This window comes from Dama dama, chromosome 5 (genome assembly GCF_033118175.1).
Source record: "Dama dama isolate Ldn47 chromosome 5, ASM3311817v1, whole genome shotgun sequence".
In the NCBI taxonomy this organism is placed as follows: domain Eukaryota; kingdom Metazoa; phylum Chordata; class Mammalia; order Artiodactyla; family Cervidae; genus Dama; species Dama dama.
In genome coordinates, this window is record NC_083685.1 from 53268381 (window position 1) to 53285028 (window position 16648).

Genomic DNA, 16648 nt, shown 5'->3' on the forward strand with positions numbered 1-16648 from the left:
ATACAGAAAGACTACTATATGTCAAGACTGTTCTAGGAGCTCTATTTTATATAAATATATATCTGCTTTATTCCTCACAGTTTCATAGTTTTCTACTTTGTGAATAAATAATAATTCATCTATTGTTGAGAATATTTAGTTTCCCAAAGCTTACTATAACAAATAATGCTACAATTAATATCCTGGAATATATTGGAAATTAACAAGAAATTATTAATTTTATTAATTATAATAATTATAATTAAATTAAATTTTTTTCCAGTTTCTTGTGTATTTTTAGGTAGTTTATGGTGGGGTTTTTTGTCATACAAAAATAATTTATTTTCATGTAGCTGAAATTTATTAGTATTTTCCTTTATGATTCTTCAATTTTATGCTGTATTTGGAAAGGTCTTCCATACTCCAATATTATTTTCTTAAAACTCTCCATATTCTGGTAATTTTTATATTTTCATTAAAAAAAAAATCATTTAGAAAGTAAGCTCCAAAGTATATAAACATAGTCACAGTAAGTACAGAATAGAATTACTAATATAATTTTCATCTTTTCAGAAAAGCAGGAATTTTATCTAGAATTTACATTATGCTTTTCCATACAAAACTTGAATAACAAACTGAAATAATTTACTCTATATACGTGAAGACTGAGTAACAAAACTGAAATAATCCACTGTATACATGTAAAGACTTGTACTTTCCTGATATCATTACTATCTGAAGGTCTCTTAGGGCTCGGAGTAACCTGAGTTTAAAATTTAAGGCTCTTTTAGTACTTTATAAAACAAATTCTCACAGATTTCGCCCATCAGAATGAGATTGGTAAATACAGTTTTTCTCTTTAAGGGCAAATGTATGTCCCATCCTTACCCTTCATGGGCAGACAAACATGAAGCACTTAGAAAGTGCACACAGACAAACACAGTCCCGTCTCTTCTGACAGCGTGAGTCCATGGAAGTGATACACTGGTAAGTGACCTACTAATTGTTTTTAAAGGTACTGTACTTCCTATCTTGCACAAGTTACTTCCCTCTTACACTATTTTCCTGAAGGCAAAGCCATTTTCATTGCTAATCAGTATCCCCCTTTATTTACAAGAGAGTTAACAAGGTAACACTTGGTTTTCCAGGAGAAACATTCCGTGCTTTCAATAGGTGGTAACCTCAATGTTTACAAAAAACAAGAACTTTAACAGGAATAGACACTTTCCAAACTGAGGTACACAGAGAAAAACTGTTTTAAAAAAAATGAATAGATCCTCAGTGACTTGTTTAACAAATGTAAAGCAGTCTAACACATTTTTAAGTGGCATCTCCCCAAAAGAGATGGGGAGGCGTATATAAATATTTAGAGAAATAATGGCCAAGTGTTACCCATTAGCAGTATAACAGTATTTGAGAGCAGACTGAAATAGGTTTAAGACGTACACTGCAAAACCTAGAGCAACCAGTAAAACACAGACTACAGAGGAAAAGCCAAAGGGCCAACAGAAAGAAAAAACGGAAGACTCAAAAAAGTAACTCAATCCAAAGATAGTCAGGAAACAATTTTATAAAAAGCCAGAGACTATATGGGACAAAGAGAAAACAAACAGCAAGACAGCAGGTTTATATCTAACTGTATCAATAAGTGCATTAAATGTAGATGATTTAAAACATTCCAATTAAAAGGCAAGACCCGAATATAGTTGACTACAAGAAAATCACCTGAAAAATAAAGGCATATACAGGTAATGCTCAAAATCCTTCAAGGTAGGCTGTACAATACATGAATCAAAAACTTCCAGATGTACAAACTGGATTTAGAAAAAGCAAAGGAACCAGAAATCAAACTGCCAACATCCACTGGATCATAGAAAAAGAAAGGGAGCTCCAGAAAACCTAATTCTGCTTTAGTGACTATGCTAAAGCCTTTGACTGTGTGGATTACAACAAATTCTGAAACAGATGGGAATACCAGACCACCTTACCTGCCTCCTGAGAAAGGAGTAGAACTGGTCAAGTTCTACTGGTCAAGAAGTAGAACTGGACATGGAACAATGGACTGGTTCAAAATTCGGAAGAGAGTACATCAAAGGCTGTATATTGTCACCCTGCTTATTTAACTGATATACAGAATACATCATGTGAAATGCCATACTGGAAGAATCACAAGCTGGAATCAAGATTGCAGGAGAAATATCAGCAACCTAAGATATGCAGATGGTACCACCCTAATGGCAGAAAGCGAAGAGGAACTAAAGAGCCTCTTGATGAAAGTGAAAGACGAGACTGAAAAAACTGGCTTGAAACTCAACATTCAAACAACTAAGATTAAGGCATCCAGTCCCATCCCTTCACGGCAAATAGGTGGGAAAAAAGTGGAAACAGTGGCAAGTTTTCTTTTCTTGGGTTCTAAAATCACTGTGGACAGTGACTGCAGCCATGAAATTAAAAGATGCTTGCTCCTTAGAAGAAAAGCCATGACCAACCTAGACAGCATATTAAAAAGCAGAGACATGACCTTGCCAACAAAGGTCCATATAGTCAAAGCTGTGGTTTTTCCAGTAGTCAGGTATGGATGTGAGAGCTGGACCATAAAGAAAGCTGAGTGCCGAACAATCTGTGGTGTTGGAGAAGACAGTTCAGAGTCCCTTGAATAGCAAGGAGATCAAACCAGTCCATTCTAAAGGAAATCAACCCTGAATATCATTGGAAGGACTGATGCTGAAGCTCCAATATTTTGGCCACCTGATGTGAAAAGCTGGCTCATTGGAAAAGACCCTGATGTTCGGAAAGATGGAAAGGCAGGAGGAGAAGGGGGTGTCAGAGAATGAGATGGCTGGATGGCATCACCAACTCAGTGGACATGAATTTGAGCAGACTCCGGGCGATAGTGAAGGACCCGGAAGCCTGGTGTGCCACGGTCCATGGAGTCACAAAGAATCGGATACAACTTAGCGACTGAATAACAACAACAAAGAGGTTACAGGTAAATAATGGAAAACAATACTCAGTGGAACCATGATTAAAAGAAATGGGAGTGCTGATCTCATGTCAGACCAAGCAGATTCCACAACAGAGAGTATTATGAGTTTATAAAGAAGAACATTTCACAATAATAAAAAGGTCAGTTCCTCAAGAGGTCATGAAATGCTGTGAACTGATCTAGTGATCTAGACTTTCAAATTACACAAAGCAAAACAAATAAAACTCAAAGGAGATAAAGACAAATCTACACTCATAGATGAAGACTTATTTTCTCTTCCCAATAAGAGAACAGGCTGAAAACCATTAGGAATATAAAGGCTTTAGAACAACACTATCAACCAACCTGAAGTAAGTGACATTTGTGAATGTTCTCTGACAACAATAGGATTATATTGGGAGTTAAAGTGAAAATCTTATCTGGAAAATCCACAAATAATTGGCAACAAAGTAAAAGTGTAAAAAATATGTAAATCAAAGAAGAAATCACTAGGGAAATTATAAAACAGCATGAATGAGTGTTCTCAGAAACAGTAGATATTTGTGGAACGTAGTTAAAGCAGTGCTGAGAGAAAATTTATAGGTGCTTCTATCAGAAATTACTTTCTACCTTAAAAAAGAAGAAAAGGGAAGCAAATTAAGTCCAAAGTAAGAAGAATAGAAAAAAGGCCAACAAAAGGGAAAAACTAAAACAAAAGCCTGTCCTCCAAACAGCTCAATAAAATTGATCAACCTGTAGCTAAACGCATCAAGAAAAAACTCTAATCACCATAGCAGAAAAGAAAGAGGGGACATCAGTATGGACATTAAATGGATGCCAAGAGTAGAACAATTAGACATCCATATTTTTGAAAATTAATCTTGATTTATATCTCACACTCCATGTAATAACAAACTTCGAACAGAGTTTTAGTCAAAATTATTTGTCTAGAAAACAAAAAATCTTTGTCACATTTAGGCATAGTATCTTAGGAAGATGCAAAAACCATAAATAATCAAAGACAAATACTGACAAACCAGACTTCATAAAAATTTAAAACTGCTCTCTGCTAAAAATATTCTGACCAGCCCCAGAGAGAAAGGCAATGTTTGCATGCTGCTGCTGCTTGTGTGCTCAGCATGCCTGACTCTCCTGCAGCTGCACGGACCGTGGCCTGCCAGGCGCCTCTGTCCAGGGGGCTTCCCAGGCAAGAAGACTCGACTGGGTGGCTATTTCCTTCTCCAGTGGATCTTCCCTATCCAGGGGTCGAATTTCTGTCTCTTGCATCTTTTGCCTTCGCAAGCAGATTATTTAATGTAATGTAATGTAACTAGCGCCTCCTGGGAAGACGAGTGCATCCCATATAATTTTATAAGATGCTGAGGATATGGTTATTTAAAGCCAACTAATCATTAACTGCAACGACCATAACTATGTAAAATATGCACACACATACATAAGAAAGATCAAACTGGAAATAGAAATTAAAGCACTGGTGCTTTGGACTCGTATTTTTTCCCCACAACACTGAAAGAATACAAAATAAAATATACATACTGGAAGTATACATTATACATATATATATACACACATATATGAAAAGGGAACAAAATTAATTAAAATGAAAATTAAGATAATTAAAAGGTAGGAAGTGCAAAATCCATTTCAGAGAAGTATTTCTCCTAAAAGTCAAAATAAGTATTTCTGATGTTTAAAAGGATATGTTTCATTGGTTGCAAACTTCACTTATATGTTACATTTTATTACTTTGTGCCAAACAGTGCTTTGCTACTGAATTCTTTGCTTACCAATCTTCTGGTTTGACAGCAGAAGCATCAGGGATTTTTGCTCTTTCATCCCAATCATCAGGTTTTTTATCACTGGGATCTTCAATTTCTTTTGGAGGATTGATAGGAGGAACCACATCCTCTAGTAGGCTTCCTTTGTTTACAACTATCTGATCAATTAATACTTCAAATGTGTCATCTGGATTCATCACTAAAGACCAATTTAAACATATTATACTTATCATACTGATAGAAATGTTAAAAATAATCTTCTAAATAATAAAACTACCCTAAACTTCATGGGTAAAATTTACTCTCAACCAGAATAGAGGAATTACCAATGTTAATTAAATCAAAATACGCCAAAAATCACTAGATACAATGTTTTCTAAAACCAAACATAAAATTTTAATAATATTTAATAAAACACTCCATTACTTCTCAAATAAAAAATACCCAATTGGTAACTCAATTTAGGACTCACATAACCATTCAGCTTTAGTCTTTTATAGTTATAGAATACAACCCAATCCTCACTATTTTTTTTTCATTTATTTTTATTAGTTGGAGGCTAATTACTTTACAATATTGTAGTGGTTTTTGTCATACACTGACTTGAATTAGCCATGGATTTACATGTATTCCCTATCCCAATCCCCCCTCCCACCTCCCTCCAATCTTCACTATTTTAAAATAATTTTTTGAAATGACCTCAAAATTTAAAAGTTGCAAGTATATATAAAGAACTTCACTTTTTCTTGAATATTACTTGAGAGTAAGTTATTGACCTCATCCATATCATCCCTGAATGGTTTAATGCACATTTCCTATAAACAAGGACATCCTTCTATATAACCCTAATCTAGAAGCCAAAATCAGGACTTTAGCATTCACACATTCTTATGATCTCCTAGAAACCTATAAAACTCATCAGCATTTCAAATTCTTTGATTCCTATATTGTAGTGTAAAGTATTTCAAGGATGATTGAAAACACTCAAGCTCATGCTTTGGTATGTTGTATGTTGTTTCAAGGTAAACTCTAGCTCTTTAAAAGTTACCACATCAAAAGTTTCATAAGGACTCCTATGAGTATAAAAACAAAAGAAAAGCTCTCTCTCCCTTCTGTAAACATGGGTTGGGGAGTCACTGAGTACAATTTTTATCTTTGGAAAGAATGGCAGATAAAAAGTAATAGCTTAACATTTGCTTTTAGTGAAGTAAGTTAAGGAAGGGGTGATGGTAGCGTTGGTTTAGTTGCTGAGTCATGTCTGATTCTCTCCAGAGTGGGCAGCTGTTCCTTTTCCAAGGATCTTCCCCACCCAGGGATAGAACCTGGGCCTCCTGCACTGCAGGCTGATTCTTTACCAACTGAGCAACCTGGGAAGCCCAGTTAAGGAAGTAGGAGCTGGCAATAAATGTGAGGATGATCTTGACTTAACTAGCTATGTAGACTACCACTTTCTGAAAAAACTTTACTGAAGCAATCTCCAGAGGTTTTCAGTCACAACAATGCCAAATTGTTTATGTCAAAATCAAATATTGCAATTTATATACAAATTCAAATAATGCAAATGAACACTCATGGTTTCCTCCCTTCTCTTTTTTTCTCCACCATTTTCTATTACAGCTGAGACTATAAAACTATATTACTACACAAAGGAAAAAAGTCAAGACTGAAGTACAACTAACAACAAGATCTTAAATGCAAAAATGTACTAGACTCTAATTCAAAACACGTATTTCTCAAGAAAAACCCCTGAAAGAGTATTTTCTGACTCAACTTTCAACTGAAGTATTTTAAAATTACAGTAAATCCAAAAAAGCACATGACAATTACACATATATGAAGAGACATCTTTGTCAAAAATCTTTAGCCAAAAAACTTTCCATTTAGAAAACGGTTTTAAATATTCTAAATGAATTCACCACAAAAGGCACTGGATTATAAACTCTTTTAAAGGGATTCTGTAAGGATCTTAGAACAACTAGAGAATAATGTTATGAAAATATAATAAACTTTTTTTAAAAGGAAAAAAGTCCTTTAAAAGTGGATAATCCTAGCAAAACAAAGTTTTTGTGTATCATAGTAAGAAAAGCAAATGTTTAAGAATTTGCTTGAATTTTAATTCCAGCTCTACCAATTACTTTTATTTCCTAGGGCAAGTTACTTAACCTAAATTAAGGCAAAATAAAAACTGCTCACCTCACAGGACTGTTCTCAACAAAGTACCTACACAGAGCATGGTACCTATCAGGTGATCAATAAAAGTTAAACACTTCTCTAAACTTTTGTTTTTGTTTGCAGAATTTGTCTAGTGGCCATCAGAATGTGCCTCCAACTTTTCTTTCTTTCCCATTTTAATGTTATAAGCTGAACATTTTCATAGTTATCTTTTTGTATTGTACTACATAGAAAGAAAACCACTACTGCAACATTTGAGTTGCTTCCAATTTATAGTATATTTTTACACACAGGTCATTTTCTTCCTTCTGGATTATTTTCTTTGGATAAATTCCTGAAAGTGGAATTGTGTCCTCTGATATATATACTATCATATTGGTTTTGACTGGGTTTATACAAAGCCTAATTAAAATTCATTTTTTTCTGTTCTAGTTATAATTTCTCATTATTTCTATGTTTTGACAGTTTACCTTACATTCCCCCAAATGCCCAGTACTATTTTCCAATTTCAAAGAAAGGTTTTTGATATTAATATTAAAAATAAAATTGGTCTCTGCCTTGGCAGACAAAAAGGAAAGTTTCTGTAACTGCGGTTTTGAGGAAGAAAGCTGATACATGTTAGTCTTGGATGGAGTTGTCCTGTTAGGTTCTGACATGCTCGGATTTTAAGTAATCACAGTACTTAACCACATGCACCTGGAAAGAGGAGAGACAATCCTATATAATGTTCCTCCCAGTCAGTGTACACACAAACTCCTAGCTGCAAAGGTAAAGCTAAGTATGTTAACAGATGCTTGCTGAGCGCTTTCCCTTTAACTACCAGCAGGCAGGACCCAACAATGACAACTGCCTAATAGAATAAAGTCTAATGTTAAGGGTTTCTCCCTCTTTAACCTTATTCTCCAGTTTTTTATTTTGTCAGCATCACTAATGTCAGGGTACCTAAAATATCCCTTTCCTCTCCTATGTTCCACATGGTATATCTAAACTTCAAGATTAGGTCAAATAGAATCACCTTCACCAGATTTTCCTGAAGTTTCTTAAGTGAAAGCAGTATTGTTTTTGAGCTCTTAACTGTATCTCATATGGCACTTTCTGCCTGTGCTATAAGTGTGTGTGTCTGATTTTCCTAAAAAGATAAATCCTTAACAGAAGTACCTATGCTTGCTTCTCCCAAAGCACTTGCCGTGAAGATACTGGTAGTCAGCAAATACTTTTAAGTTAATGAATGAATTAAAAGGATATACCAAGGGTATAAAGATGAGTCTTCCTGTCTGTGAAGAACCTTTTAAGGTCTACATCTGGAGGTTTGGCATGTTTTTCTTCAAAAACTCCAGTTTTGGGATGTTTATGTCTGAAGATAAAATGAAGTTTATAATCTTCTCCACATTTATCTGGTCCAAACATAATGGTATAGGATGTTTTATCATAGAAATTTTCCTTCAAAGAGAGATGAGTATTAGGATTAGTCCAGAACTGAAATAGTTAATGAGTTTCTCTATTCTACCCCACTGGGTAGAGGTCACAAAAATGTATTAAATGCTAATTCACCAAAGAGTTAGTTGACACATTGACAATAAAGGATGTGGAAAAATGACAAATTTTATTTCAAAACAGATTTTTTTTTCTTAAAATGCACACACTACTTCCATTTTGAAGATGTAGGAGAGAAGCTGGAACCACTTTAACAACATAATAGGCTTTAGTTACTCTATATAGATCTGATTAATATCTTATTAAGAAAACTAAGCATAGAGAAAAACATACTGTGACTGAAGACTACAGTGCTTACTTAGCCACTACTACTATTCAGTAAGACACCAGAAAGTGGTGCCCTTTAATGAAGCACAAAGTGAAGAACAGATACAGTGACTTGCTCCCCATTTTACCACAGTCATTTCTCTTCAGGATTCCCGGGTGGCTCAGACAGTAGAGAGTCTGCCTGCAATGCGGGAGACCTGAGCTCAATCCTTGGGTTGGGAGGATCCCCTGGAGAAGAAAACGGCAACCCACTCCAGTATTCCTGCCTGGAAAATCCCATGGATTCATTTGGCATGGCCTACTGGTTAAGAGCGTGGCATCTGGCATCAGATACTGAGGTTGAGATCCTGCTGTTGCCTTTAAACCAGCTGTGTGTGGCCCTGAGCAAATCTTCCAACCTCCCTGTCATTCTATTCCATCACCTCTGATGGGGATAATAATAGTACGTACCTTATAAGGCTTCTCTAAGGATTAACTGAGTTAACCAGATAAAGTGTTTAGAAAAATACTTGGTATTTGACTTTATTATTGCCATTGTACCCCAGGTGACTTTCACCTCACAACACCTAAGAGTTGCACCATAAACTACAAACGGCTTCCCCTTGACCTTATCTAAGTAAATGAATCCTTTAATGTTTCATATCCAGGAATTCTGACAAATATCTCATTAACGTCTCATTCATTTTATATTTGTTATATGCAGGAATTCTGACACAGCTTCCTGTGGGAGGATACTATAAGAAATGTCTCCAAATTTCAAATGATTCTAATATAACCTGCTTCATTATGAACTTAACATTTTTAAGTTAGTAAATTTTTGCAGACTGCTAACTCCTGAGCTGACCTGCCTTTTTAATTTGATTCTTTGGCCATTTTGTTTTACTACTTTGCTCCATTATCTTACTTCTCCTAACAAACTTATGATTATTACTTTGTAAGGAAAATAACTAAGTCGATCTTTCGGTGACATTTATAAGCACCAGGTTATATTTTCTTTATAGACTTGGCAACCTTTTTCACGTTGCTAAAGATTACAAAACTAATGCCATCAAGTAACATGGCTGTGTATGAAACTTGAAGGCACATGGAAAAGCTATTATAAATTCATCTTAGATACAAATTTTCAAAGTTATTTTTGACTTCAGATGAAAATAAAAATTTCAGTTGTGTCAATTACTCCTTAGAAATACTTATTAACTTTAATAAGGCTTTCTTAAACATTAAAATATCATACCAGATTCAAACCATCAGTGTCTGCTAGGAGTTTAATGTATGCACCTCCACAATCAATACCATCTTGAAAATTTACTTCATATCTAAATGAAGGGAAAAAGAATCATACTGCTGATAAATAAAAATTACTGATTGCTTTTCAAAATCTAATGTATTACTCTCAATTCATTTAAACACAAACATTTACATTACCAGAAAGCTCACACAAAGTACATCCACAACCTGTGAGGACAAGCAGAAAGGCCTTTTCCATGAACATCCTTAAAATATTGAAAATAGAATGACTATAAAAAACTATAGAAAAGCCAACTAATTTGCTGAAATAAATTTTTTCACCAAAACTGTTTAATTAAGAATAAGATACTTTGATTAAAACTTTCAGCAGGAAACTTCAAATTAAAATAAGGTACGTACTATACATACTTTTTATAAAGTGAAAAACAAAGACTATGGGGATCATAGTTACAGCATAGGTTTCTAGGAAATTGCTAATGATCTTAGCTATTCAGTTCAATACTAATTTGTCTTTTAGTTCAGCTACACCTAAACCAGGTTTATAAAGTTGTACATTTAATTAAATAACCCCAGCAAAGAGATTTTGTAAACCTGGAATATTTCATATCTTAGCAGCCAGGAGGTAGGGGAAACACAGTGTTAACAGCTAAAAAAGTGAACTGACATGGCAGTCTTCTCATGGATTTACAACACTGTAATTCTGATCAAAAGTTCTGTTGTCTTGTTTAGGCAATAGACAATCTTACTGAACAATATTTAGAAGAGATTTTCAGTAAACTGGTGAATTAGGTGTGACAAAAGTCAATGAGGAAATGGATATCAAAGTGAAAAACAGTGAAAATCAAAACTGTTATGACTGGTTTAATGAATTAAAGCAAAAGCAGATGAAAACCAGAGAAGTAACAAGATATAGTGATAATTTTAATAAAAATTTATAGTTTAAAATGTTTCTGAAGAGACTTCAGTGACAAAGTAAAAAAAAAAAAAATAATATACAAAACTTTGACAGTTTGAGCCCAATTAGTAACATGCATTTTATACAGAAAAGAGTACAGAAAATACAGTAACATTTTAAGTGATAATCTCTGAGTTGCTGGACTTGATGGTGATTTCCCCTCCCTACTTTATATTCTGCTTTATTTCTCCAGATTTCTACAACAGTGGTTACAAGCAAGCACTTTGGAGTCAGAAAGATCTGAGATTTGTTCTTGATTTTGGTAGGCCTTGACTCAAGACACATTACTGAATCTCTGGTCTCTATTTGCTCATCTATCATGAGGGAACACTGCCCATACCTACACCTCTAAGGACTGTTATGATTAGAAGCCGTCCTGCACAGTGATGGGTCAATAAATGCTCAAAAATGTTAGCTTCTGTTATGATCAGAAAAAAAGTTTTGTTTTGTTCTTTTTCACATTTTAAATCAAGGAGTTTGTTTTCCTCAAGGCCTTATCAATATTTTTATTTTAGCAGTAGCTGATAAACTTTTCCTTCATGAAACTTGTCTTTGAAGAGCATGAAGTAAAACAAATGGTGCATAATGTGAACTAAAGGTAAATATTTCCGACTCTAAGTAAAATGATAAAGCTTTATTATAGGTGATCTGAGGGATCCATGAAAAGAACTAGAGATAACAATTGTGTAAATTGTCTTTATAAATGTAAGAGAGTTATGCTATCTTATTATGCCTAGACTTGATCACTATGTCTATCTCATACGCTGCATACTTCCAGATTTTTCAAATCATTACCTTGTGCCTAGTATAAACAGTTCACAATGAAATCGAGGATCAGTGAAATGTAAGTCATAGAGCTGGACGGACTGCTTGCTGCTAATCTTAAATCACAGGAAAAATGAGGATAAATGCAGAGTATATGTTAATCCTCTTCTCTTTAGGGTGCCATTTTCTAAACTGTCCTATGAAATAGTAATTATTGTTTAGGGTGGAAAAAACTCCTGTGGTCAGACATGTTTGGGAAACACAATGTTCAAATTAAAAATAGGTTTTTTTTTATGTAGAACTCTTCAGAATCTTTAATGGGCAAATATGCTTCCTTATCTTTAAGGTTCAGATATTCTTAGTTTCTAAAACTTATATGACCACATAATGCATATTAATAATTTGGGAAAAGCAGTTTTAAAGTTATGTCTTAAATAGTTCATATTTATGAGTTATACTATATTTATAGTATTTATAATAGTTATAAATAGTATTTATAATAGTATAGTATTTATAATAGTTAATACAAAATTTATTTTATCTATACTATTTCATTTTATCCAAATTAAGAAAACTAAATACTCACTATCCTCCTTTGAATTGTTTTCAAGCATATCAAAGACCACTAATTCAATTCTTTTTGATTCTCCTTTTCTTTTTTCAGTTCACAATTGCTTTAATAATTTTTTAGACTTACTATCTTTGCTTCCAATCTTGTAAGCTATCCTTCACTTACTTGCCTAGCAGTGATTTATACTTTCTGAAAACACCAAACTTGATTCATTTTACTCTGGAGAAGTTAAATTTTGTATTATTTTCCTTTACCCTTTCATTTAGGCCACAAAAGATTAAAATATAAAACTATATTATATTCACCTAAATTAACAGAATAAGATTACTTTCAAATTTTCAAGAAGAAATAAATACTAAACTCTGAATACTGCCACAACATCAAACTCAAATATTAATCCCAGTAAATACTTGTGGTAATATTCTTCATTTGTTTAAATGGTTGTATACTTTTTTGACATTTGATATTTTAAATTTCTTGAAATAACAATGCAACTAAATCAAAGCATCACAGCCAAAAAATTAAACCAATTATACCAAATGTCACATTGTTTTACATTTTTAAAACACAAAATGGCATTTTAGTTATACCATGCATGCATATATTTAATATGCTAACAAAAAATTTAAAACAAGTTTATAGTTAGTTTATAGTTAGTAGTACTTCTTAGACTGTAATTAACTTTGGACAGCCCAATCTTTTGATATAAGATAGAAAATAACATTTCTACATTTCCTTTCCTTTGTTTTTAATATGAATTTCATTTGTTTTGTAACTGTATTTGTACAGATATATTTTGGATTTATACCAGTATAGGTGAAACAAGCTTGAGGAATTAATACTTGATTTTACGATAGTTACACATGCAAGCAATACCACAAAACTAGTGTATGTCATATTTTGAGGGAGGGGAGAGGAAAACTCTGTGAGAACGCAGACCTTTAAAAGGGCATTTCCTCTTGAAAACAAATTTACTGCCTTTGAATCTTATCACTGGTTCAACAGCAATATTTATAGTTCTATTTAAAATATATTGAAGTTAATATATCTCAACAGCAAGTCAATTTGAAATAAAGAGTTAAAACAAAAATGTTGATTTTAATATGTACTATATAGTTTATGCTGGTGAAATACTGCACATTATAGCAAATATTATATTAATACAATCTTGCAACAAATCTTCATTTCATTCAAAACCTCAGGGTGTTTGTGTGTATACACACATTGTGTATTTAAATAAATGAAATGGGAAAGGGAAATCTGAATTTTTATACCCACTTTATACCCATATTCAGAAGCCAAATTATACAAAACTAAAATAAATGTTAGAAAAAGTACTCAAAACATAATGAAACTTACTGAACTACCAGGGGTTTATCAGCAAAGATGAAGGGTTTTGCTAACACAGCAGATATCGCATGATGCTTTGCTCTAGATTTCAATACCAGTCCTCGATCACCAGGTATTCGATTTTCTTTCAATTCTTCTATTTCCCATCTTCCTAAAATACAAAACAAAGCAAGTTAAACTAAAACCAAACACACTGACTTAAAAATTATTTATCAGAAATGGTAACCAATAAGATTTTTCCTTGAAGGCTGATTTTGGAAAAATAAAATCACATTTTAAATCAGGAACTTGTACCTGCACTTGTAGGTATGTCTGCTCTCTTTTCTCCTAAAATTGTGGAAACTATTGGGTTGGCAAAATAAGTTCCTTCAGGTGTTTCTGTAACCTTTTATGGAAAAACCCAAACGAACTTCTTGACCAACTAATAAACAACAGACACTACAGCATTTAATTAAAGGACCTTCAAAGCTGGCTTAGTTTGGATTTCTCTGAGAGACCGTAATCAACGAAATTACAGAATTTGTTTGTCTCATAGAGTCTCATTGTATTTTTTAAATGACACGGGAGACAAAATACCTCTTTAACACAAAATGAGTTTGCCTCAGTCTATGTATTTTGAAATTCATGGTGTCATCAGCTACTTTTCTTACTTGGCAGAAGTTATTATAGCGATTTAAATTTTATTTTGAAAACTGTATGGCCAAAGAACACAAATTGCAGTTACCCTTTCTGAGCTAAGCCAATCAGTTCTCAGAACTTTTGGCCAAGAAAGTCCTATAAGCTAGACTAGCACTAGTCTGTAGCAGAGCAAAGCTGAGTGAGGCCCTCTCTGGGCTGGAATTGCCCCCTTTTAAGACCAGGAAGCTCCTGCAATTAGATCATGGGATGCATCCAATACAAAGCTGAATGGGTCCTCTGTAGCCCCAAAGTTGTGGGCTGGACTTTCCTCCTTTACTCTTTTTAAAGCAGTAAATAACTAATTTATATTAGTTTGTATAAAACGTTCCAGTTTCGAAAATTAGATGTATTGGCTATTCCAAGAAAATTTAGTGAATGCTGGCTATTTTCCAGAATTGTGCCAACATGAAATATTAATGGGCACTTCTGAATTTACCAATGCACTTTATATACATTTTTTCTTTCTAAAAAACAACAGTGCAAGAACCTGAACAGTCTCACTAATCAGAGAGGGGTGTTTTGAGGTCTATCATTGTGCACACCTTCTTGGTCTTTCAAAAACTCATTTTTTCAACTTTTCAGGTTTGTTTTCCTTTTTGTCCCCCAATTTGGTTATACTAAACTTTTCTTAAAAAGGTGAATTCATTTTCTTCTCTCACACTGATGAGCAACTGTATTATCACTACTAACCTCTGGCGTGACCAAATCACAAAGGCCTTCTTTTAAGAAGTAACAACTATATCTTTAGGGATTTTAGAATACTGATAGTAAAGGATTTTTTAAAACTACGTTGTCTTTCTTTTGTAATTACGTGCATGTATTTATCAGCCATGAAAAGATACTCTCTAAAAGTACTACTTTAATTTTAGAAAACCTGTGACAAGGTGATTATTCCTCAAGGACAAGAAGTTTTTCCTAACTTCAAATCAGTGGTAACTTTTCATTAACCAATCTTTACTCAAGGCCAGGTAATGTGAACTCTGATTTAAGTAAAATCTCGAAAAGAATTCAAACAATTTTATAACATAGCCTGAAAATTAGTCACTTAAAGAACTGGTGATTTTTTAAACAGCTATATTTTTATTAATAACTTAATGTGACAGTTTAAATAAGTCTCCCTCAAATGCATACCCTGTTCTCCAGTATATAATGTTTCTCACAGACTGCTCCTGAAAATCTAGCAATTGGTTTTACTCAAGTGGCACTTGACAGAAGCTATGATTAATGACTACAAGTACTAAATATTCCTGCAAAGAAATTGGTCTCAACTAACCACTATATAAAAGACATCGCTAATATTTATATACAAAAATGCCACTTTCAGGGCCTGAATCTTTAATAAGAGATTCTGTATTTTTCAAAGATGCTTTCAAGAACTTGAAAAGTCAACCAACCATACCAAATTTAATACACTAAAAAATTATTTTGTGGGTAATTATGTTTTTTTTTTAGAAAGAATTATTTTTTATTTTATCTTATTTTATTTTTTTTATTAGTTGGAGGCCAATCACTTCACAACATTTCAGTGGGTTTTGTCATACATTGATATGAATCAGCCATGGATTTACACGTTTTCCCCATCCCAATCCCCGCTCCCACCTCCCTCTCCACCCGATTCCTCTGGGTCTTCCCAGTGCACCTGGCCGGAGCACTTGTCTCATGCATCCGGTAATTATGTTTAATAAGACTATGGACAAAACATAGGTGTTGTTAATAAGCCTGTTTTTTGCTTGCTTGCTTGAGTTATAATTTTAAGCTGAGAGAAAAACTCATTTAAGCAGTAAGAGTCATTCCGTCCAGACTTAAACTCACTTCTAAAATAGACCATAACCTAATTTTAGGAAAATTCCATCAATGGATACTTCTAAAATAAAAACACACAGCATACATCTACCCAATGCTGTTCTAAAAAACTGTAAAGTAAGCTAAACATAGATGTTTTAAGTCAAGCATCCTGTTTGATGGCAGGTAATTCTGTGGGTATGATTTTAGGTACAGTTCTTTCTCTGCAAACACTGCTTCTTTGAGGGCAGCCATTCTCTTCTCTAAAGGAATTCAGATGACTAAGCTCAGTGTTGCTTGTTCTGTGCATATGGCGGAGTTCCTTCTGGAGTTTATTTAGAAGCACGTGTACTAGGATAGAGAATACAGCGTGGAAGACATGCAGGCATGACCTGTAATCTCACACTGAAATAGACACCATGGAAGAGGAAGCAGACAGCTGGCCTCCTACACACGCTGTTATCTGTTCTGCTGTTATTCTCATGTAACTCCTAATGGGGTCTGAATGTGAGGTCACATCCTTATGGATCTTAGGTGGTCTGAGAGAGAGGAAATTCCCACTAACCATCACCTTGACTGAGGCTGATCCTGCTTTAGGATTTAACAACTGAGGAGGCTGGTTT

General features: G+C 33.9%; 1 protein-coding gene across 1 annotated transcript in view; it reads right to left on the minus strand.

Moving 5' to 3' along the window:
- Positions 1-16648, minus strand: part of CLGN (calmegin) — a 43393-nt gene that overhangs the window by 11510 nt on the left and 15235 nt on the right. Inside the window, exons 5-8 of the mRNA XM_061142389.1 lie at positions 13575-13716; positions 9911-9992; positions 8163-8355; positions 4753-4942 (exon numbers count right to left, since the gene is read on the minus strand). Coding sequence (XP_060998372.1) covers positions 4753-4942; positions 8163-8355; positions 9911-9992; positions 13575-13716 — 607 coding nt within the window. The remainder of the gene's footprint in view (positions 1-4752; positions 4943-8162; positions 8356-9910; positions 9993-13574; positions 13717-16648) is intronic.